The sequence below is a fragment of the Falco biarmicus genome, chromosome 5 (assembly GCF_023638135.1).
Source record: "Falco biarmicus isolate bFalBia1 chromosome 5, bFalBia1.pri, whole genome shotgun sequence".
NCBI lineage: Eukaryota > Metazoa > Chordata > Aves > Falconiformes > Falconidae > Falco > Falco biarmicus.
In genome coordinates this window covers 24300070-24325283 of record NC_079292.1, presented here as the reverse complement: position 1 = coordinate 24325283, position 25214 = coordinate 24300070, and the positions used below count along the sequence as shown (strand labels likewise).

At 36.1% G+C, this 25214-nt stretch overlaps 1 protein-coding gene across 1 annotated transcript in view; it reads right to left on the bottom strand.

Moving 5' to 3' along the window:
• Positions 1-25214, bottom strand: part of UPF2 (UPF2 regulator of nonsense mediated mRNA decay) — a 68325-nt gene that overhangs the window by 23713 nt on the left and 19398 nt on the right. The window contains exons 7-15 of the mRNA XM_056339121.1: positions 21853-21956; positions 21252-21337; positions 14412-14520; positions 13135-13248; positions 11865-11981; positions 5948-6133; positions 5212-5415; positions 4326-4601; positions 2346-2529 (exon numbers count right to left, since the gene is read on the bottom strand). Of these exons, the coding sequence (XP_056195096.1) occupies positions 2346-2529; positions 4326-4601; positions 5212-5415; positions 5948-6133; positions 11865-11981; positions 13135-13248; positions 14412-14520; positions 21252-21337; positions 21853-21956 (1380 nt within the window). The remainder of the gene's footprint in view (positions 1-2345; positions 2530-4325; positions 4602-5211; positions 5416-5947; positions 6134-11864; positions 11982-13134; positions 13249-14411; positions 14521-21251; positions 21338-21852; positions 21957-25214) is intronic.

Sequence of the window (25214 nt, the reverse complement as noted above, 5' to 3'; positions counted from 1 at the left end):
GGGCATATCTCATTGGTTTTTTGTTGGGTTTTTTTTTATTTCTCTTCCAGCTGTCTTTAAGAGATCCAATATGCAGACACACACAGCCAGATCTCTGACAAAAATTTGACTAACATCACAAAGATCAGCTTTAGAAGGAGGTGAATTTTCAGAGCAATGCTCAAATTAAACAAAACTCAGAAATAAAATTAATAGTATATACGGTTTTATGGTAGTTACTGGCAGGAGTACACAATTCCCGAGCAGAAGTCTAGATTCTGAGGGCATATCTCATTGGTTTTTTGTTGGGTTTTTTTTTATTTCTCTTCCAGCTGTCTTTAAGAGATCCAATATGCAGACACACACAGCCAGATCTCTGACAAAAATTTGACTAACATCACAAAGATCAGCTTTAGAAGGAGGTGAATTTTCAGAGCAATGCTCAAATTAAACAAAACTCAGAAATAAAATTAATAGTATATACGGTTTTATGGTAGTTACTGAGGATTTCAGTTCTGTGTAAACACACACATATGCTTCCTCCTTCATATTCCAGACATTTCAAAGCATTCTTCTGCACCGCCCCCCCCCCCCCCCCCCCCCCCTTTATTAATACTGGGCTCTTCAAAGCACGTGCTGCTCCACAATTATGCACAAGTTCCTTTTGAATGACCCTATATTCTTACTGGTAGAAACCCACCAGAGCAGCACAGGAACCAACAGTCAGTCCCAAACGCACACTCTGCAGGCAACAAGCCACCCACTGTTCTGCATAGAATTACACTTAGGACTGACAAAGAGCAAAGCACACCATGGTCTTTTGCACAGTACCTTCTTGGTGTTACTGTCCATGGGCTGGGAAACCGTGGGGACAAACTGAATCAAGAACTGCAGATTTATTAGAGCTTTTGCTCAAGTATTAAAAACCTCATTTCCTTCAGACGTGCTTGCACCTATCATCATAACCTTTTCAAGGCATTTGTAGGAGAGAAGTGCCAAGTGTCTTTCAAAAGAATATTACATTTTATGTCACTACTTGTAAATTGCTTCTTGGTTATCATTTGGAAAGCATAAAAGCTGGTATTTAGATCATACCATAAGGAAATTTTTATCTACGTTACTACATAGGTAATTTTAAGGCATGTCAATTAAACAAACAGCATATTAAAAAACAAATTCCACGTAAAACAGAATTTGCAATGTTTTACCTGGCTCTTACACATACTTATCCAACTGGATTAAAGGATTATTCTTAAAAATTCTATTTGTCTAACTAGATGAAGTGCTATTAAGGCTCTAATTAACACTTAAATAGTGTAAAATTTACATATGAAAGCTTTTAATGAACAATCTTGTCTTCAAATAAAAATAGAAGATTAGAAAACAACTCCATTTAATGAGAAATGAGCACAGTACTATTCAATAATTAGTAAGAACTGATTTGTAAAAAGTTCTAAAAGTTAATATGACAATGATAGTTTAAGATACACACCAGTATTTTGTCAACTGAGCTGTACTGCAAACCCAACCTTTTTCTCCAGGAATTACTGATTTTTAACACAGCAAGATTTATAAATACATATTACTGTAATCTTAGCAAGAACTACAAACTAGCATGGAACCTTGCCAAAAGGTAAATATTAAGAAGAAAAAAAAAAACCTTTAATAATCTAACCAAAGCTCTAATTCATGAAAAGGAAATCACCCTCTGGCCTCTACTGAAATGTAAAGTCCATTCAAAATTATTCCAAAGGAAGTGTAATGCTCAAGGTACCTGATTGTGTTTTAAAAGCAAAATCTGTTCCCAGATTTTTGTAGTCTTAAACTAATGCTTACTTTGACACATTAACTTTGGTGAAATCCAGAACTGGGGAAGGAACACAGAGTTGCAAGCAACCAATCTACCAAAATGACCAAGCTGGTTTTCATCAGTGCTTACCAACCAACAGGCTGAAGGAACTGAGTGCACAGATACTACTTGCTTTTCGTAGTAGAGCATGCTTTCTAAAGTTTTCTGATGATATTCAGTTTTCTTCCTCATCATTTGCACCATACTACTGCATATACTAATATAATGTATCTACAAACAGACACACTCTCCCACTCCAAATACTACTATATTAACAGTATTGGTATTGACTTTTTTTAAAAAAAATAATTCATCACTTTAGAGTTATGGAGAGTCTATATGATCTCCATGGTGATGAGAGAAATGCAAAGAAGTTACACAAATATTCCTATCATGAGACTAAAAAGATTGTACCATGCAAATAACAAGTTACCCATCATTACCACCATACAAAAGACCATTTAAAGAAATACAGGAATTATCAAAACCAACTCATTTCACTTGTACACTTTCTTACCTAATTTTATTAAGAATTCTCGTTCCAAGTCTTGCACCTGTCTGATAGCTTCTTCCAGAGAATTGCAGAGCTTTATCTTTGGTCTCAGCAGTTCCAGAGTATCACTGATCATATAGTCTATGTCTATAGGAAATGGGTGGTCTTTTGTCCAAACATCCAGACTTTTCTTCCACCAAACATACCGCTAGAACACAAAATATTAAAATAAATTATATGCACAGTGGCATTTATAAACTATACAAGTTATTAATGCTTACCTATATTTGTACAGTAAAAAACGCAAAAGATTTCACATCACTGCTCTCCTATTTCATACAACTGTCAGATATTTTGATATCACTAAACACTGTTTGGTAACACTGGGTATCACAAACATTAAGAACATGATCCTTTTATCATAACACTTGCCAGAAGTATGAAGACTGAGCAAAAAGGCACTGAAAAGAAAGCACCTTCTAAGGGTAGATTCTTTCTATGAGAGATGAGCGCTTGACCAGCCAGCTTTCAACTCCTTCTTCTGTATATTTTCAAGAAAATTAATTCCCCCAAAGGCATATTATGAAGAAAAGGGGGGAAACATCACAAAATTTTTAAGACTGCAGCTAACATGAAGTGACTGATACAGTTTGCTTCATAATAAATTAGCACATACCCTTTAAAATAAAAGTGTAAGAAATAAATGCTGATCCTAAGTGAACCTAACAGTGGAATCCAAGAACAAAGGTGTTGCAAAAATCACATCTGAAAACAACATACAAGCAACAGATTTTTTTATTTAAAAGGTGACACGGTCAAAAGGAACGCTTGTCTGAAACCGTAAGGTGTAACAAAAATACAATGACTTTTTCACTGACAAGTTTATTCTGGGTTTAAAAACAAGACCATGCTGTACTTCAAAACATCATTTTACATCTTGTATACAGATGAAGGATATCCATTCTAGAGGTCTGAAATAAGTCGTTATCACCTATTTTTTTAAAATATCCTTGTTTTAGTACAATTTGAAGAGAGAAGCAGAAAGACAAAGAAATTAAAAGCCAAAGATTTTTAGCATGAACTCCATGGGCTGGAATTCCCCACTTTGAGGAACACATTCCAGTGTTTAAACACCCCCATCATGAAATCCTCCCCCCCCCCCCTTACGAAATCCTTCCCCCCCCCATTACATCTATTGAATCAGAACTTTCCTTGCTGCACCTTGTGACCATTACTTCTCATCCTTTCACTGTGCACACCTGAGAAGTTCTGACTCCTCCTCTACAAACACTTTTAGCTGAGGACAGCAACTTAATGAGCATTCTCTTCTCCAAGCTGAGTAAACCCACAATGTGAGCACTGACAGCCTCCTGATCATTTTGGTGAGCCTCCACCGGACCCAGCTTAGTTTGCTGATGTCTCTCCTCTCATCTGCCAGGAAGCCCTGACCTGGAAACAGTGCTCCAGATGTGGTCTCACAAGTGCCAAGAAGGAAAGTGAAAAAAGAAAAAAAATCATTCAAACCTCTGGCTACACCCCTGCCAACACAACACAGTATGCTGTTGGCCTTCATCACCCTAATGGTGAAAAACTTTATGTCATGTTCATACAGTACAGGAGTCCCAGACCTTTTCCTGCAAAGCTGCTGTCTAAGTAGTCAGTACCAGGCAGTATTGCTGCATGGAGCTATTCCATCCCAAATAGAAGACCTGATACTTACCTTGGCTGGAATTCACAAGGTTTCTGTCAGCCCATTTTCCCATTTGCTGAGATCCCCTGAAGGGGGGGAACCCAAACCCTTCAGTGAATCTACCGCTACCCCAGTGTCCTGCAACTTTGCTGGAACAGTAACATCTACATATAAATCACTTTAAAATAAAACTGCTATCAGACAGACAGGATTCTAAGAACTATAGTGCTAGAAAACAATGTAAGTAACAGTGTGACTCATGTTCGGCTTGTTAGAGAAATCTACAGAACTACATAGAATTTAGTTTAGCATACCTGAAAATATACAAGGAAGCAATCAAGTTTACGTTTGCTGGATCCTCTGTCAAAATACTGCCCACAGGTATCGAGGATAGTACAAACTAGTCTGATTCTGAAAAGATGCTCTGGAGGATCCAGTGGACTAGGACTACCATCAGGGTTCACACCAAATGATGTGAAAGAATACAGAGTTCGAAATATTACAGCTGATTCCACCATTCGATAATTGTAAAGCTCCCCCAAAAACTTGGCACTGCTGATCCGCCGTTGGTTAAACTTTGGCTGGTTAACCTTTATCAAAAAAGAAAACAAAAAAATCACTTTATCATGCAGACACAACAGAATCTTTGTAAAAGGTTTGTTGTTTGGTGGGGTTTTGGTTTGCTTTTTTTTTTTTAAAGAAAAAAGTAGCATACAAAAATTGATGCATTTGTTATAATTACAGATGGTTACTTCTGGCTACATACACTAACAAAATCAAACATTAAAAAGTAGTTATGAAAGCTGGTCAACTAATAGTTATTATAAAGTTCACATACATTTAGCACACACTCTATCTTGCCCAGAGAATTCTTGTAAATTCACCTATCAAAATATGGACTAGTCTCCAAAGTTAAGGTGCATGAATCTGACTACACTGTGAAAGAACAAATTGTATGCCATTACTACAAGGGGAGCACAGCAACTATCCTAGTAATGTCTGCAGTTTGCTGGGGTTTTTTTGGGGGTGTTGTTTTTTTTTAATTTAAATAAACCCACACAAAGCAAATAACTGAGGTAAAAAAGTCATCAAACAACAACCCAGAATCCAAGGACACCTTTCTTTAAGCAAGATTATTTTACTATTTTCCTTTCAACATAAGTAGATGAATATAGTTTAGTAAGAATGTCAGTTGTTTACCTCCATTCCTAGTCGAATATCCTCTAGTACTCCATCCACAACATGAATTCCAACATCTTCCTGGTATAAGACCAACCCTGCTAAGAGGTTGGCTACACAGTGAATACTATTATATTTCACATTCCAGATGTTGATCATACAGCATATAACATAGTCTTTTACTTCCGCATCCTGCCAAGGCAGCTTGCGCATCTGTCTCAGGACCTAAACCAAATTTTAAGACAAACAACATTTTAGCAGGCAAAGTAACAGGTTACTCACTGTCATCCCCACATCTCTCAGCTGGGATGAAATCTCTGTAGGCACCTGCAAGCAATCTCATTCTCTTTTTCAAGCATCCTCCAGATCTGCAGTAGCTATGGAAAACTCCATACATGTAACCCAACTTCTGTTCTCTAGCTACTAATGAAGCTGTCCAAATCTGTTCTGTAATTTCCTTGCTCTTACAGTCTGTATTTAACTGTAGCCTTTTATCTCTTACTCTGAACACAAGGTACTTAGCACAAAGATTCTCATTTCATTCTATATTTGTGCAGCACTTAACGCTGTGGAGAACACAGGTCCATGAATGGAACTTCTATGCATTCCAATAAAATAAATTAAGCTATCTTAAAATTTTTTTATTCCTACTTGATCTCTCTTGCTTGCAATTAAAAAAATTATAACCCTCCCCAAACCCTGTAGGTACTATATCACTTCCAGTAAAACCTGTATTAAAGATTTCAAAAGGACTTGCCTTCTCTGTGGTGACTTTGGAGAGATCCTTGTAAAGAAGCTTACGAATATATTCCTGCAAAGGAGGACGTTTTTTCTTCACAGTTTTTTCAGCTGGAGGGGGATTACAGTAGTAATATGCATTTTCTACCATTGTAACATAGCGTGCATCAAGATGCATTGCTTGTTTTTTTCTCATCATTTGTTCCTGGAAATAAATGCAAATGTTCAACTAAAGACATTGATATATTACATTTTCAAGTCAAAGGCTGTTACATCTACGTTTGGGACAAAGGAAACATGAAAGATCACAGAAAAGTAAGTTAAAAGCTTGGGTAGAGAGAAGAAAGGACAATGCATGTATGTAGTTCTGGGTTGCTATTTCCAGGATCATTTTTCTTCACAATCCCCATTTTAATAATGGTTCACCTATGGTGAAAAAAGTTTCAGGACAGTATTTAAAGTTTAACTTGAAATCTAATTGTTATGATTTAGATAAATGATTAATAAGATTATTAGCAATTCCATTCAAAACATGATTTTATTTAACTAAAGTAACTGAAATATTGATGTCTTGACACAAGCATAATGAATTATCATAAGAGTGGCAATCTATTTTCTACATCAGTATGCAACTCCAGAAAGTTTATACTGATGGTTTCACATTGCTTTTCAATGGTTTAGGCAATGACATTTTCCTTATTACATGCTCCATTGTTGTTTACCCAAGCAGAATAGGTAGTTTTTCTTGCAGTCGACCACAATGTATGACTTTGGGGAAAAAAAATTAGACAAGTAAAAGGTTACTACATCAACACTAATTACTGTGCTTAACTGTCAGGTTTGTCCTAATTTTCCTCACTGAATACAATCTTCTCTCCATATTTCATCTTGAATATGTACTTTAAGATTTATTTTGTGGGTTTTAAAAGTTTCTTGTATCTAAAAATTCTGTACAAGAACTAAAGTAGCTGTTCTAAGCCGCTGATTTTTACAGTTAAAGATGACAATGAGCTTAATTCCATTATAAAATATTTTTATACACATATGTGTATTTATGTATATATGTGTGTAATTCTGGAAGTTGCACTGCATTTTTATGTACAACATACGATCCCATATATTCTAAATCACTCTAAAGTGGTTCAACAGAAAAAGAAACTGCACCATTTTAGACTATTATTTAATAGAGGTTGGCTAAACAATAATTTACAGCATCAAACAGATAAACAAAACTAAGGTGTAAGTACTGTTCTATCACTATACGCAAATGTTAGTATATACATTCATGCAGTCCAGTAAACTAATGAAAAGGGTTTAAACCTTTTTTGATCATTAGTAAAGAAGTACAATTCTTCATGCGGTGGACTTTCCAATAAGATTGAGTAATTTAAAGTTTCTTTTACAAGACAGTGGTTGTAAATATACTTAAACAGCTCCTTAACCTTGAGTTTCAGCTGCTAATTCAATAAGGAAGAGCAGCTTTGTGTAACATAGTAACTCAACAAATAATGTGATTTGCCTCCTAGACTGCTCTATTCCTAGGAAGACTAATCTGACAACAATGCTAAGGCATTTCATTTTTAACCTTTTCCATGACACAAATGGCCTCCCCTTTGATTCCCTGAGACTGCTCCCTTCCAAATGGGAAATTTCTGTCAATTAGTAGCAAGTTTACCTACAGATGCTTAACAAATGCATACATAAATTGTGGGGAAAAACCACTTATAGTACAAAGTTCCAAAACCTAACAGTGTCATCATATACGTTAATGTCACCTTTGCAAATTTTTCACCTTTTCTAGATGCATCGGGAGAAAATACATCTTTACTGCCTTAATGACATTTATCATGCTTTACTATAAACTGAAAAATGAAGTGGGGCAAAGTAAAGCATACCAGAGAAAATGGCAGAAGGGCTTGCAAATAAAATTAAAAACTCACTAAAACTACATAATTTTTCTGTCCTCCTGTTATAAAAAGTTGTACATTATACTGTAAATAACAGGCTATAATTAAAATGTTTCTTCCCAGATGAGACAATAGGCACTTCCCCACGTCTCAAAATCACTGTAATTCATAATCTTTTTGAGCAATCCCAAGTATGTATTCTAACTCTAAGTGGATGGTATTAATCTTAATCTCTGTTTAAAATCATCACTATTTTAACCAACCATGTGTATTTCAATCCTTTTCCATTTACGGCATCAAGTCAGATGGACAGGCAACAAAGAGAAACCGTAACAATACACTGCCTACAATAACAAAAAACCTTGACACATTTCAGAAGAAAAAAGCAAGACCTGCAGTCTAAAGCACTTTAGGCTAACTCGTTTTCCTAGTCTAAAATGAAGAATCACAAAGGTAAAGCATTACATTTAAAGATTAGGTTTCTGGTTTTCCTTTAATAAAAAGATATCACAAATAACATTAAAATATCCAAAAGTTAAAACAGCAAAAGGGTTTAGTGTTTGGTTTTTTTCTTGGTACCAAAACCTCTCTGTATGTAGCGTATACTGCAGATGCATTTCAAAAGAAAATCTGGGGAGAATTAGGAGATGCTCCCCTGGTTAATAGTCTTGCTCTTGCCCCCCTCAAGGTGATAACATCAACCTGCATTGCAAGAAATAGAATTTTTGCAAAGCAGACCAAAAAAAAAACAAAAAGAGAGAGAAGGGGGGAAAAAAAAGAGAAGTCACCAAGTAAAACATAAGGAGCAGGAAAAGCCCATTTCAGAAAAGCATTTCAGCATGACTAACATTTACATTATCAGATTGTAATAAAGATTGTAATAAGATACTGAAACAGTTCAGCTTCTCCTTCCCTTTACTACCCACACTACCCTGCTACTTGTTCAACAGTTCAAAATCAAAATTCTAAACTTCTTGGAAGCACAGCACTGTTATAGTGAATTAACAGTCTCATTCTAATTGTAATTCTACAATTACACTGTCACATCCTCCCACAGTTTCAACTCCCTCTACGAAAGGAGTCTCCCCAAGAAACGGCCACTGTGTAGCTTAAGTTCTATATGTTTATGAATAAAAGTGATCTTGCCCTAAAGCTTTAAAAGACAATTGTCTAAATTAAAGGATTAAAAATGCATCAGAAGTCTTTTAATACCGAAACTTGGTATTCTTTTAACAAGGCCAGAACAGCATAAGACAAGAATTTGACATTTTAAAATGATTATATTAAAGAAACATAGATCAAGATAATACTGATCTTCCTTCCAAAGCACCAATTAAAATAATCCAATTCAAATAATCTATTTATCAACAGACCAACCCTAAAGCCAAGCTAGTTTTACATCAGTATTTTAAATTACATAAAGGATATTGAATTTGAAAGACTTGCCAAGAATGATTAACAGAAATAAACATTGCCCTGATAAAAGAATCTTCAAATAATTTGCGAAACCTGACAGTAGTTCTACAAACCCAGAATGTGACCATCAAATGTTTCTCTGAAGTCACTTAGTGCCACTAAGTTTGTGGCACTCTCACAGAACAATTTAGTGCCTAATAATTAATTTTCCCTAAATAACTTTCAAAATCCATTCTTAGCTATGACTTTCTTCCACACCAGGACAAAGCAATATTGTCTTTAATAGGAGACATATGGCCTGTTTGACATCTTACTACATAATATATCGTCAGCAGTGAAGATTTAAGACCAATAATTATCTGGAAGATCAACAGGCCTTAATTCTACTAGTAAGAGTCATTGGTAAGATCAGCTTTACACTTCCTTAGACTTTTACCACAAAATCCTAATTAGCTTGCTTTAGGAGTCATCTTTTCTACAGAATACACTAACTGGTACCACACTATTTAAGTAAAAATGAAATCTCTACATTCTACAGGGCAACATTAGAAGAGGCAGCTGTTAATATGGTTGTAGAATATAAATGTTAAGCTTATTTTACATCTTAATAGATATTCCAAACTTACTTGTCATCTCTAGCTTTTCTCCTGGTTCCTCAATGTGTAAGAAAAGGTTACTTATCCAAAATCTTGTGAGGCTTTAAGCCTCAGTTATTGACAGAGCATTTGTGGTTTGTCTCACACTTCACAGTCAAGTCATGTTTAGCATTCATCCAACAGATTTCAGCAATACAGCTAACAATCAGCATTTTTGCAGTGCATAAGACTAAAAGCAGTCTGTTACAAAAAGCAACTCTGGTAAAGGTATTTGATTTTTCCTGACCTCTAAAATTTTTATTAACTACAAGAAATTGGTAGCAGTGAGTAAAGTGTCTTTTAAAGACAATGGGCTAGTGTTTTCAGGGGAAAATACTTCATTATGGACAGGAATATATTTAACGATAAAACACATCAGCTGGCAAACCTTTCGAAAACTGAGAGATTGAGCCTTTCAAGATACAAAGTACACTGCAACAAAAATCACGAGCTGAGAACTTGCAAATTATTTGCCAATCTCTATCCTCCTGTGACTGACTACGCCACTGAAACAACGCTACAACATTCTAAGATGTTCAGAAAGAAATAGCATTTTGTAGAAAAGAAATCGTATGATGTACCCAAGTATGTAACAACTACGTCTTCATTAACTCTACAGCATGAGAAGGGAGGCTATAGAGTCAAGAAAATGACATGTCAAGTATAAGCCTGTGCTTTGGTAAGGAGGAGAGAGAGCAGACCCAGCAATATTTCAGAGTTTAAGTGCTGTGTCTCTACAGAAAGAGATTCCAAACACTTACAACTGCTCCCTTCCAGAAGGGTAAAATGTCCACTTTCTCCCCCAAACACAAATACTACTTTCTTTACTGCAGATACACATGTCTATATAATTCCTGCAGTGCACAGATTTGAAGGGAACATTAAAACATCTAGTCATACTTCTAATACAACAACATGGGCTATTAGTAGGTCTGTATCTGCTTAAGTTGCTTTTAATTTAACGCAATTTCCTATGGGTAGTATCTATTGTTGATGGACTTCAAACACGTTTGACTCAGTCTCTTGGCTTGGACACAGACTTTTAGGATTGTCTCAAGCCTGTAAACATATTATTCAGGGCTCAAATTCATACATTAAAAAAGACCCAAAGTTAATCCTTGTTATTTTTAAATCTTTGCCAGTACTTACCTAGACTTACAGATACCACTTCTACTCTCACCTTAATTACCAATCTCCATTTCTAAACCCCCTTCCTCTAGCATCTTCATAAACTTTTTCTTCAAATTCAGAACCTCAGGTTGTTATGCAGGGCGCATAAAGGCACACTCTCACGGCTATCTTCACCTCCAGCTGAAATATCTTACTATCTCTGGTTCGATTTACCACCATTTTCCCCCTCAAATAGCATCTCAAGCATGTTCAGGTACAGCTACCATGTTCTTTCAACCTCATCCTCTGGTTTTGCCCTATCTCTGAATTATCTGAAAAACAATAGTTTTTTTGCTTCAGAAACTAAATTCTTTATTTACATTTTAAGTCATGAACAGATTTATAGGTCAGCTGGAGTTCTCCAGCATACTTTCAGAAAGCTGTTCTCACAGGAGGTGCAATCTCAGAGCTGAGACAACACTGGACAGGCTATAAATAACAAGATGACAGGTCCATAGGACTACAAACCAAGGCTGATAGAGCCAAAGCAGCCCAGGACTCGCACATATATAATACTAGTCCATCTCAACCCCATTCCGCAATGAAAAGGCAAGATTTCAGGAAAATTGATTCATTGTCCTCCCATACTTGTCTTCTTTTTATTAAAGAATCTTATCCTCCCTGAGCAGCCAAGATAAAACTTAATGAAAGTTTTCACTTACAATTGTTTCAACATTGTAACTGACAATTAAGATATTAGTCACAATCATTGTTACAGTGACACCACTTCACAAAGCCAGAAAATAGAAGAATTGGTTTAATTAAGTGCATGACACCCTCCCCCATAAGACGATGAGTCTCCTCTTACCAAAAGAACACTGGTTCTTAAGTGAGATTCTGGTGATCTAAAGAGGAATCGTCCACAGGTTTCCAGCAGAGTACATGCCATTTCAATATGGTGATGAGAGAAGTCTGACAGAAGCATCTGGTATATGTTTATGTAAAAACACAGCATGTTAAGCATCTTTTTCAACTGCAGAAAACAGTAAGTTGTATCTACCAGACTTTACATTCCATAGTCTTTAAGAAAAAAACCGCTAATTGATTTTACTGATCAGATGTCAACAAAACCCAAAATATTCATCTTATTAAAAAAATATAAGAACTGTCTAGACCCCAAATTCTGACTCCAGAAGGCTGAAACACAGGACAGTTCCTAAGTCTAGCATAAAAAGACTACAATATTAAAACAAACACTGTAATTTCTCCCATATTCCTTCCAACTCAGGCACATCTCCTTTAAAATTCCTGCTGCTAGACTGGAAAATCACCAAATAATACTGCAAAAGGACACCATAACCTCAGAGCACATCTAATTGAATTGTATTGTTTAAGTTAAGCAATAACTACAAATTAATAGAGCTTTGCATTTTACAATAACCTATAGATGAGAGAAGAAAAATTATGAGTAACTATTTAAGCATTCAGCTTCAATACCTAATGAGTCCATATAAATGAAATTATTCCCACCAGAAGCCATCTTAATTCAAGTGAGTCTTCAACCACCTTTTATGAAAGGCACTTTTATTTTTTTAAACCCATTTTTAATTTGGTATTTGACATCAAGGATAAATTTGAACGTTTAACAGCATACAAATCGAGACTATATGCCTAGAGGTTAACGCTTTCCACAGATTTTTGTTCCTCAACAGAAGCATCTGCTAAAATGGCACATAAGCCTTTCCTTGCATCACTGAAAAACTTTCTGCCTTTAACCTCTCCCCCTTACTGTTATTTTCTCTGTAAAAACATTAATTGAGATCAACATAATGAAAGTTTTGCAATGTCTAGTAGATAAGTAGCAATGTCTACCATCACTTCACACAGAAAATTATTAGCAATTTGATTATGTCCAAAGGTGGAAGTTTATTTTAGTATATTCCTACCACTACAAAAATTAAAACATTCTAACTTCTAGAACAGCTATAAAAAAGTCTCCTCACATACAGTAGCAGCAGACATTAGGGTTAAAACATCTTAAGCAATGAATTAATGGATAACATCATCAACAGAGATACGAAGGGGAACAGGACACAACATCAGCACATACAGTAATACAGGACTGTCACAACACTAACCTTTAAACAGTGGAGAGTATCATTTTTGGAGAACATCTTAAACTTGGTAAGTTCACCAATAAATCTCACAGTTTTATTCTTTGTTTCAATGTTGATCTGGTCCTTTTTTCTTACCTAGGGGAAAAAAAAAGTTTTATTTTAGGCCCTCAAAAATACCTACCTCTTAGAAAATTACTTTGACCTGAATGTGTACAATAAGCTTGGGAATTCAGCAGTGTCTGGTATTTGTGTGGTTCCTTATGCTCTGTTTTTACCTATCACTGAGGTTCCTAAAAGTTTCTACAAACTTGTTTCTTTAGAAGCTTTTCATTTTCTTTCCCCATCCCCCCAAAATACTGAAGTCCTCTGACATACTTAATGTTATAGACATGCATCCACCTGGCCACCCCCACTTTAAGTAGTGGTTAAATATTCTAGATTCTGTATTTTAAAAATCAACAAACAGTCTCTATATGAATATGACCACTTGTATAGTCCATAAGAAAATATTAAACATTGGCAGCTTTTTCAAGCCAGGTTAATAAAGTAAAGACTTTTTTTCTTTTTAAAATTACTGACATCCAGCATAATTTTACTAACAAAGTACAAATTTATATCTACCTCTAAACATAATCCACAAAATAAAAAATGGTATTTCTCCCCAACAGAAAAAGCTTAACTTCAGATAGTTAAGACTTCAGTACATCTGATCAATTCATACACGTTTTTAACAGCAGTATTAGAAAAAAAATTTGAAATCTGTGCCATAAATCTCAGAAAACAGTGAGGGAATCATCACTGTGCACCATAACCGATTTGATTACAGAACTTAGAAGAATGTGGAAGAAACAATGCCACAAAATACGTTTGTGAGGAATATAAAATTCTGGTTGACGAAAACTGTAAAAAATAATTTGACTTAAGCACTACATTACAATAATAACAACTACATTAGAAAAGTAACCTTGTAGTGGGGAACCTGTTGTTAGAATAGGTTGGTTCTCATTTTGAATGCAACTTATTAATTTACAGAAGACTCAACGCTTACTGTTAAAGCAGTTTCTAATTTTTGCAACTTTTGTTTTGTTTGCAACTGTTGTACAGTTCATTTTAATACATATATATGCAGGCATACATGGTAAATTGTAATTCTAGAACAAATTTGCTTGGCTGACAAATATTCACTGAATTTAAGAATTAGTATCAACATAAAAACAAATGTTATTTTATTCCCCAAGGGATGACTTATTAGCAGACTGGTTAATCTGAATGCAAAAAACTGAATCAACAAAACATACATGAAACCTGAAATCCCCTTTCAGCATGGAACAAAGATCCTCTGCTACATCAGACATACACGGATGCAATGTGGCAACCAGTCTTGCATAAAATGGTAGCAAATCCAACCTGCAAACAAAGGAGTTTATAAAATAGACAACTAATTTATAAACAGAAATGCATTTCTGTCTACAAATATGGGCACCACTTTACTTGTGACAAGAATGAATGTATGTGTACCGACAGAACTACGTACATGCAGTTTTATGGGCTCACACTTCAGACTGCAGCATCATTTAAAAACAACAAGACAAGAAGGTATGCCACCACATCCTACTGGAATCCTTCGAAGTTAATTGCCTTTCAAAACTACTGCCTTAGGTGAAATGCCAAACACCACCTTACCTACAGAATTTGACCTTTAAGAAATCACCAGATACAAACAAAATTCAGAACCCATTTCAACATTCAAAACGAAAAATTCTTCCACAACTCCATTTGTTACCACTTTTTTTTTTTTGAGTAGCAGCGGACATACCCAGGAAGGTAAAAATATCTTTATTTCTAAGGCAGTGAACTTCTACATGAATGCAGTAGTTATTACATAAAATAAAGCTCAGCAGATGTGATGTGGCAACCCTGTTCCCCAAAACTAAGCTAGCAGTCCCACAAACATTACTTCAAAATTTTCTATAGAACTTTCCTTATTTTCTTTTTCTTTCCTGGATTATATGCCTTCATACCCATTTCAAAGTACTGCATACTTCCCTTAGGGAATTCTGGAGGGCAATTTGTATTTTCCTTGTTTTGTACTTTGTTCCTTTCCATCAAAGACTATCTGGTTGTAGAAATGGGATAAGTGCTCTTAAACCTGGTTTGCACCATCCTGTAACAGGACACAAAACGTAACACTGCTGCTTTGTGTCAATGTGTATGTATCACTTAAATGCAGAGAAACCAACTGCACTCTGAGGCCTTGTAATATTATTTAACGAGCTGAAAGAAGTCTTCTTGGTTTATTTTCAGAATGTAAGTCAATGCTCCAAACACATGAACTGCAGAATGAGCCTACTGTTTTAAGTGTACAGAAACATCTTAAATTTGCATGCCTCAAGTGAGAAATTGCCTATAAGTGCCTATAAGGGAAAAACGGATCTTGAGTTTACACTTTATGAAGTTTTAAGGTTTTCCCTACTGCTAGGGAAAAGAAAAAAAAATACCAAGAGAAAAAATCTAAAAGCATAGCTGATACATTGAGCTTGCCCTGGCATGAAGTAAAACTGGAAAAGCATAAAGACAAAAACCCCAAAACAAAGAATACTCGACCACCTCCCCTCTCCTTTCTACTGCTATGTCACTAGAGACATTTCCAAGATCTTTAATATCCACTCACAGAAAGAGGGATAATTATTTATTTCAACTGTGGATTAGAAGCGTCAGAATATACTACCTGGAAGAAGCAGCCATAAAACTCCTGGTGAAACATTGCAGGTAGCACAGTTACCTATTTAACAGTTTTTATTCTCTCCTGTTAATCGATAACTGAAGCAGTATTTACATTTTTCAAGCTTGTTGGAACACACAGTCACGAACGACTAGCCACAGCAAGTTACTATGATGTTATTAAGCATTTAGCCATTAACTCTCAGAAAAGTGAAAGTCTCATTACTTCATACACACCTACAAAAGCTCAACTAAGAAAGGACTTTGGCTGAATTGAGGAGGTGTATTTGAACTGAGGGGATTTCTGTATGGTATCTCTTTTAAGAGAAACAGCTGAAAGTTTTATTCTGGTCTGAACAAGTACCTGCCTGCTGAAAGCTAATAATTTCATCTCTGTGTAAAGTGAACATACCTGGGGGAAAATTAAAGTCTTAGAGCACATTGTTGTTATTCCCTTACAGAATACAAAAGGTTTCTTCATGGGGAAGAATACCAAGACTGGGTATTTAGAAATAGGTGAAATATAATAAGGAAAAGCCTTAGGTCAATTACAGTGAAATTGGCAATCAGAGATTGAATCTGTTCCCTCTCTCACAGGGGAGACACAAATTCATGTTCAGAAGTGGAGCTCTCACAGGATCAGTGGCACCATCTACTGGTACTTGCATAAAGGCTTATCAAACCGGGTTTTCTTTTCTCCAAAAGCATTTCTTTTCCTTGAGAAGGCGGGTAGAAATTAAAAAAACCCAACAGGAATCCCACGGGATTGCTTTCCCTTCCTACTCTTCTACATTATGAAGCAAGACCTAGCATCAGGGATGAGTCAGTTACTCTTTGAAGCCCCTGTTAAGCATCCTAAATATAAAGTATCACAGTAAAAACCCCACTACTTCTGACCATTGTCATTTTGACCACACACTTTGGGTTTAAATCTAGTTAACTCTGGATCACATGGACTCCACTTCAGTGCTGAGTACATCTTTTCCTGTAAGTTTCAAATGTTAAACAAAACAAAAAAACCTCAGAAAAATAAAACAACTTCACTCAAAATTAAAGTCCTAATTGCAATCTCTCTAGAAAATTGTATATCCAGAAAGTATATATATATATTTTGTACTTTTTTATATATATATATATATATATATAAAAAACACCTACACCCAGAAAGACTGAAGGGGCATTTTTACATTTATTAACTGGGATGCTCCCAGAAAGCCAGCTTAAAGAATGAAGTAACACAGCAAGAACTCCTGCCTCAGAAAAATAATCATAAACCAGATAAATGCAGCGTATTCACAGGGCCTGAACAGGTACAAACTGCCACCGGCACTGTTCAGTGGGAAGAGAATGATGCAGCGGACCTTGCACGCTGCCAGATAACCACTTTTTGCTTTTCTTTCTTTGCCATGGCATAAACTCCTTGATCTCAAGCACATCCCTCAGTTTTATCCTTAAATGAGACACGCCACTGAAATACTGTTAAGTCACGTTCAATTGAACAAAAAGAACCTGAGGATTCTCAGGATATAGAGCTACAGGACTACAATTTTTTCAGTTAAAATGCTCAGAAATATGCAACACTCAAGAAGCAGTTAATTAATAACAGTGAAAGATAATGCTAAAAACTTCTGAATGGCAAACAACGGATCCTTTCCTTAGTAAACTCACAACTTCAGAGATCACCCTAGATGGCAACAGCAAAAAAATCAGAAGCCACAACTCCTATTTACTGTTTAGCATTTGGCTAGAATTGTTTTGAATTTAAAGCATTTTAAACTTTGCACATTGAAGCTGAAAAATGTGACAGAATTGCTGTATGCAGTTAAACATAAATAATTACATGTATCTGTACAGGAAGATAATTCAGTTAGATAGCAAAGAATTACATATAAATACCCTAAAGCTGCAAGCAGTATGGGTTAAATCACTGTATTGTCACTTTATTGCAAACTATGTAGTCCTGAACTAAAAGGCTAATCATTAGTTTTAAAGCAATCCTCCAATGAAAATCTGAAAGCCACTTGTATGCTAACATTGAAAAATCTTTTTAAAAGGCTTTCTGTTCTGTTGGGTTGGAGGTTCAGATTGCAGCTGAAAATATAAATGCCATCCATTCATAAGTATTTTACAGAGCAGTGCAATGATGTTGTATACTAACACTAATCTACAGTTAGTTCAGGAAACACTGTCCTTTTCTGTCAAGTTCAGGTTTCTGTCTTGAAGAATCCTGCATTTGTCCCAATCTATCCAACCCTAGGAGCAGCGAGAAAGCTCCCTGGCAACACTGCATAATGACTTCAACTTTACGGTGTCTGCCTTACTCCTCCTACATGAAACCAGTTTGTACTTTCTTGGTAAAACTGTTGTCCCTGCACATTTCCTAAAACTCTTTAAGATCTCTCAAGAGTAGAAACAGAACTGACTCGGTTATTGAAACACCTTATTACTGCTGCCAACATAATAGCTAGACTTGGACAGCATTATCTTACATGCTTGGAGACTAAATGCTTTGGAAAATATACTGGTTTATCTACACCCTATAAAGGACACTGTTCCTCTGAGTCTTTCACAAAAATACCCAAAACCTAAAACCCCCACAAAAAAAACCTCCTCCAGGACATAAACACAACAAGCTTTCTTCTCCCATGGTATCCCAGAAGGATATTGCACAAACTCCTGGAATTAGTAAAAACCAGTTGCAGCAACAATAACGGAAGGTAAAGACATACCATTGTGGCTCAATGAAGAGATAAATGAAGCAAAACCACTGTCAAAACATAGCATACAAACCTTCAAAGCAGTGTATTATATAATTTTCTAAGTCAATTTGTAGCATTTTATAGCAGCCATTAGTACTGTGTGCCATATACACAATTCCACAAGGATTATAAACGTTGATTTCAAGACAGAAAGCAGAACTGCTCCTTTACTAACTGCAGTAATAAAGCAAATCTAAATAATACGGATAGATTGCCATTTGAAGTCATCTGCATCTATGGGCAATTCAGCAGGTATTTTCAATGCAACTGTCTGTGGTTCAGAACAAGCAGCTCAGTCCACATCCTGTTTCTCCTGCTTAGTAGTCCAGGGACAGGCACCACTAATGCAGGCAAAAGAACAGGCAGATATACGCTACTGAACTTCAGATCTTACAGCTGGAAGATGGAGCATTAATTAGTCCAGTAGGTCTCTGAGCAGACAGCAGAAAAAGGTATTAAAATACCTTTTTGTACGTGGAATATTAATATTTCCTAATATTAACAATAATATTTATAATTAAAAAGCAACAGTGAGAAGATCAGCTGAGCCATTTCAGTATTAGTTCCAACTATTAGAGAATTGAACTGTCACGAAGATAGCAGCTTCTTGAGCCAACCACACCATCTATACTAGTCTACTAGTTCCTACAGAAAAATTAATCTTTTTAAAATTATTATAAAACACTTTTGTGGGATAATGAAACTACCACTGGGAGGACAGCAACAATGTGGAGACTATATATGTTTCTGGGAACTTACTGTGTTCCTAGTACAGCCTCATCAAAGACACATCTCCTTTTTTTAAGTACTACAATACACAAAAGAATTTAACTTTTGCTTTCATGGTATCTATGAAACCAAGCTGCTGGATTTACAAGCCATTATGATGTTGTTCTTTGAAAAAACCTCTTCCACTGGGGACAATGTCAACAAGTTCCTTCAGATCATTATCATCTAGCACACTGCAGTGGATTATGCAAAAAAAATAATGCATCTTCAAGGAGATTCTAAGAGTTAACAATCAATTTAACCTATCTGGAATCCACAGCACCAGAAAGAAATACAGAGCAGTAGTACAAATATTACTGTATGTTCACAGACCAGCCAACAAGCCCCTTTTAATTTTGCAAACATGGAAAATCCTCTATTATGGTAGAGCTGAAGACAATAATTTAAGTCATCCTGCTGATTTATATTGCTGCAGATGTCATAGACCATGAAAAAAAAAAGTTCTTCTCAAACTGTGTTCTGATGCATTTCATGATTACCAGCAGGCTGATAAATGGAAACATCATTTCCTCTACACCGTCATTCGGACTGAAGAGCACCTAGTTATGTCTAGCACAGAAGATATTCAGCTGCCTGCCTCCTCTATCAGTCATATTTCAGGCACAATCAGGCCTCTATCAAAGCCTCCAAAGACTGAGACGTCAAAACCTTAATTTTTAGAGAAAAGAATGCATAAGAGAATGGAAGATTATGTGTACTATCTAACTGCAAAACCTAGTATCAACATAAGAGTCAGGTTAATGGATACGGTCAGCAAACAAACCATTGCTTTATATACAGCTAAAAGAGCAGGGTTATTAGCACAGGAGATGCTTATTGCAGATGGAGTGTAGAAATAAGCTAGAATTAAGGTTGAAAACACAGTGTAGGAAGTGATTAAAAGGAAAACACCACAACAAAGTGTTTATTCAAAGCAGTAGTCTACACAAGTTTTGAGACAAAATGGACACTCAAACCATGTTTCTTCCCCCAGTGTTAAAAGGGAATGGAATCCAAGTGGTGTGAACTCTTAACAGGATATCCAAGATGTTGATGAAACACTTGAAACTAAAATCAGGATCAAAACAACCAGGAGAAACAAGGCAAGGTGGAGCTGGAAGAGCGACTCCTTCATAATTGCACCTATTTAAGTTACACCTATTAAAGGTGTAAGTTTACCAGAGAGCAGAGAAATATATTATTCTTCCAATGAATTTAACATTTTTATTTTAACATTTGCAATCATTTTGTAAGCAAGGCTCTTCCTGGAAGTGCAGGGACCTTGCTTACACAAAGAGAGACAAGGAAAAAGAGCAAAACTCTACACGGACAGAAGAGGCCAGGCTCAAACTATTCTACTTGCTTTCTCTAAACTGGATGGTGTGGAATCCTCTCCTGCTGCAGAAGATACAAGGCTATTATAACAACTATGTACTGTATCAGAATTAACGTACCACAGAAAATCCTCCTACCTAAACTACACTGTGCTCTAACTATTCACAGGCTCTTACATAAAGCGGTGCAAGTTCTCCTGAATTAAATATATTTTCCTTTTTTGATAGAAGGTAGGTTTTGTTGGTTTCATGGTTAAAAAAAAGTAATGAAAAGATTCACTATAAACACGCAAGTACCAGAAAACGGAAGTAATTATTAAAAGAATTTACACTGCTGTGGCAAAATATTGTGTGAATTGCTTCATCATGAATCCTAAATATTTCTTTGGGGCTCTAGCATAAATTGGTCCAGAAGTGCACATCAGTAATAAACAAATGCTACTTGGAACATACATTGGTTTTCAGTTACTTAAGCAGTTAAAAAATATACACATATATCATATGTTAAGTTAAATAACCAAAGGGTGGATCCAGCTTGTTCCAATTCAGTTCTTACCTCTGTCGAGGCACTATGAAAAGTGCTCGTACTAGTTTTCTTCTGTTCGCTTTTGTATTCATATTCATGCAAAAATCCATTGCTGCCTATAAAGAGAATAGTCAATACAGTACTTCACCTTTAATGGAGTAGGTTTTTTTAAAGCAATATAGCATGCTTTTCAAAAGCATCTTTTAGAGCTATTGCTGTTACATGCAGCTGCTTTAAAAATAACCAGAAAGAAAAATCTTCATTTTTGTCTAGAACTGACATAGCCAGAAAACACGTCCAGTTACAGGAATACAGACTGATTCTTTAAATGAACACAAGGACGAAAGCAGCTGTAGGTAGATGAAGAGTAATTTGTCAGGCAGTAATGGAGGAAAAAAGGAAAAAGTCAAGTCTACTTCCAAAACAAACACACATGTAAGAAAATGGCCAGACTAAATCAGTATCACATGGTATTTGGGCAATGGCTAAGTGAGAAAAAGAAAGTATTTCCTCCAGGTTAAAAATTAATTCAGCTACCGCTAAACTCCAAAACTTCAAATCTTTATTTCTGATCTATTTGATCTAGCATTATAGCTTTTAAGAGTGGAAAAAATGAAAACTATGACTATACCTTGTCTATGAGGTCTCTGTTGACACAGTTTGGAAGCTGCTGGAGAAAAGCATCTACTATAAGTTTTAAATGAGATCCAGTACTGGCTTCTTCATCCTCTTGTTCTAACAGAGTGAAATAAACAAGCAGCACACATCTTTAAGCTATGAAATATCATGATTTACAATCACATTCCCAAAACACAATGCATTTGTAATGATCAGTTAAACATTCATCCACAGATTCAAAAAAATAAGATACAAAGATGAATACAAAATTTCATTTTTTAATGCAAAAAAAAAATAAATCCATTAATTGTCCAGGCTGACAAAAGTCAGAAGTATCACCTTCAAAACCTGTATTTGTATTAATGAAGTTCCTTCCCTCCTAATTTATACTGTCAGCAGCATCATCAAATATATATTCCTAGAAAACTATGGTAACTTCTTGAGGTGATAAAAGGAGGACCACAAGAAAGCCCAAACATGAAGGAAAATAATACAGGAATGAAAAACCCCAAACACCTTAATGCAACTGAAGATTCTACTTTTTCATGTATGTTTGCTCTGCAGGAGGAATAGAATTTTTGATCAAAAATGTCCACTCAGATCATTCTTTCATCCGGTATGCTCTTGACATCTTTTCACTTGAGGCTCTAAAAGCTAGAGGCCAACCTAATTCCTTCAGCTTACAGAAACAAGAGTATAGAACCATAAAGCAACAAGAAGGGAGGGTTGATCATGTAGCAATTGCAAGGCAAGTGACAACTTGTTTTTCAAGCAAATGCTTCTGTGTAATTAGCAACATGGGGAGCAGTGACAGTGACCTGTATCTACTGACTGAGTCAATAACACTACTCAGGTAGAAGACTGCAGGCCAACTCTACCACTGAAATCCAGATTTTCTAACATTAACTGTAAAGATCTCACCAAACCAATCCCCCTAGTTACCCTCCAATTGGAAAACCGTAGTATGCCTCAAAAAATGTCCAGATTTTACTAGAGAGGCATTTAGTTTGCTCTATAGCACAACACAGGTCAAAACAATGAATTATAACACAAACACTCAGAAAGAACCCTTCCTCAGCCAAAGGAACACTAAAGAACACTACTTCCTGAAATAAGGATCATCATGAAGCTTGGTTTTCTTTCAGTTTGAGGATGTTCAGTAGTAACAGAAGTACCCAAGACGTATGTGAAAGGAAAACAGGCACAGACTTCAGAGGAGAATATGGTGGTGGTGGTCGAAATCACACTCAAATAAACTACAAAATACCCAACACCTGGTGAAGTCACTATGTCTTTACAGACTAAACAGTAAGAAAAACCAGCATGAGAACACCCATTCCTTTTTCAAGTTACTGAAAGGCAAAGAGATAACAAAGATGCTACACTGTAGGACTTTTTTTTTTCTTTTTCTTGTTTTTGTAAACTGCTAGGGGCAGGGGTTGAGCTTAGGTAGACAAATGCTAAGCATTGCTCCAAGGAACACTGCCAGATTCCCAGTCTTGAAGGTACTAGAGATTAAAGCAGACAACATTTCCTCCTCTCCGGCACAGGCAACTAGAAGTTGGAAGAACAAGAAAGAAGGGTTCATTAAGAAAGGCAGAAAAAAGGAAGGTGTTCCAGGTGGCTCAGACAAAAGACTACCACAAAGTTTTAAATGCTAATGGAACCCTGACTCTCATCATCCATCTAATCAGAGCTGGAGTTCACTAGGATGCATGCAACAGCTCAAGCCAGATAATTTTTACTAGCAAGTCTTGTTTTAAGGCATTTTTCCATCTAGGTATTTATAGGCACACTTCAGAACATTCTTTTATCTTCCCCTTTTTCCCTCAGAGCAATTAGTTGTCTCACCTCAATCTTCTACTCAAACTGACTCAATGCTCTTGAAATAAATTAAAAAAAATAAGTCTTTGACAATTCAGTCACTTTCCAAGACAATCTTTCAAGATGCCCCGCTACCACATTCGATCTCAACAGTTCCCAAATACAGCTATTCTTTCACTGGTCCTCTCCTTCACTGGAGGGCCACAGATATTCTTAAACCGTATTTCTAAGTATTTCTTTCTCATCGTAGTACACAGACAGTTTTGAAGTGGAAAGGCTCTTTTATAGTACCTGAATCAGGTTTGTGACTTAAGATAGAAAATTAAGAATTTTACAGTGACAGGAAATGAAACAGTCATGGCTTCCTTCTCTAAGGCAAATGACAATTCTAGGTATTTAATTCGTGCAAAAAAAATCACTCATTTCTTGATTTTCACCTTGATCCTCTTGAGTTCCACCGTTTCATCACCACCACATTTTTACAACGGCATTACCTCTTTTTAAATATTTACTACCAGTAGTTACGTGTAACAGTTACAGTTAGACTATTTGTGATAGTCTATCTGGGTGCAGATCAAATCATGCAGTATGATCACTGCAGAGACTGAAAGTAAATCTCTTTTCTTTTTAAACACCTTTATATTTAACCAAAAATGGATGCAACCCTGCAACTTCCAGGGAGCAGAACTGAGAAAGCATTAGAAGACACTAAGGACTTACTGAAGTCATTCTCCTGCAACGATCAGTATCAAACAATCTTCTACTTCAGCAACAACAGTTATTTGCCTTCCCCTCTCCCTACACACATACATTTTCTGAGAAAACCCTGGCTCCCTTATTGGCAACATCTTTTTTTTACTTTTTGCAAAACTCTAAACTTAGAGCAGTCTCTCTCCTAGAAAATCCACTCTGCCTGAAAGCTTCAGTCTACTTTGTACAGCATCACCCAGACAGTGGAAATAGAATTGCTTTTGTAATGCTAGTAGCTATTCCTCTGTAAGACAAATTTCTGTAATGAATCTGATGATGCAGGAGCCCTCACATTCAGATGGTATAAACCAACACCATAAGCAAATTGTTGGCTGGATCCCGCTCTCTGCACAACACTCAGGCATAGTATTAAAGATCTTGTTTGTTGAATCAAAGCCTCACTGAGGAATGTGTTCAGAAGCCAGTCTCACAACTCCAAAAAATATTTCTTAATGACTATTTTTAGATTTTTCTTCAATTCCTGCTTTTCTGATAGGTTTTCTGATAGATTGCTAGCTCTCTGAACAGTGTAGTAAAATTAAAAGGATTGACTTTGAGATTCCTGTGCATTCCTGTGCAACCTGCTCTAGGTGAACCTGCTTTAGCAGGGGTGTTGGACTAGGTGATCTCCAGAGGTCCCTTCCAACCCCAACCATTCTGTGATTCTGTGACTTAATACTTCCTTCTACACATCTTCTCTGCTGCTGAACAACCTTATAAAAACTGGTGCTAGATCAATATGTATTAACATCACTCTTCATGCTTCCAGTACCCTTCATGGCTTTCACCCTGTCCATTCCT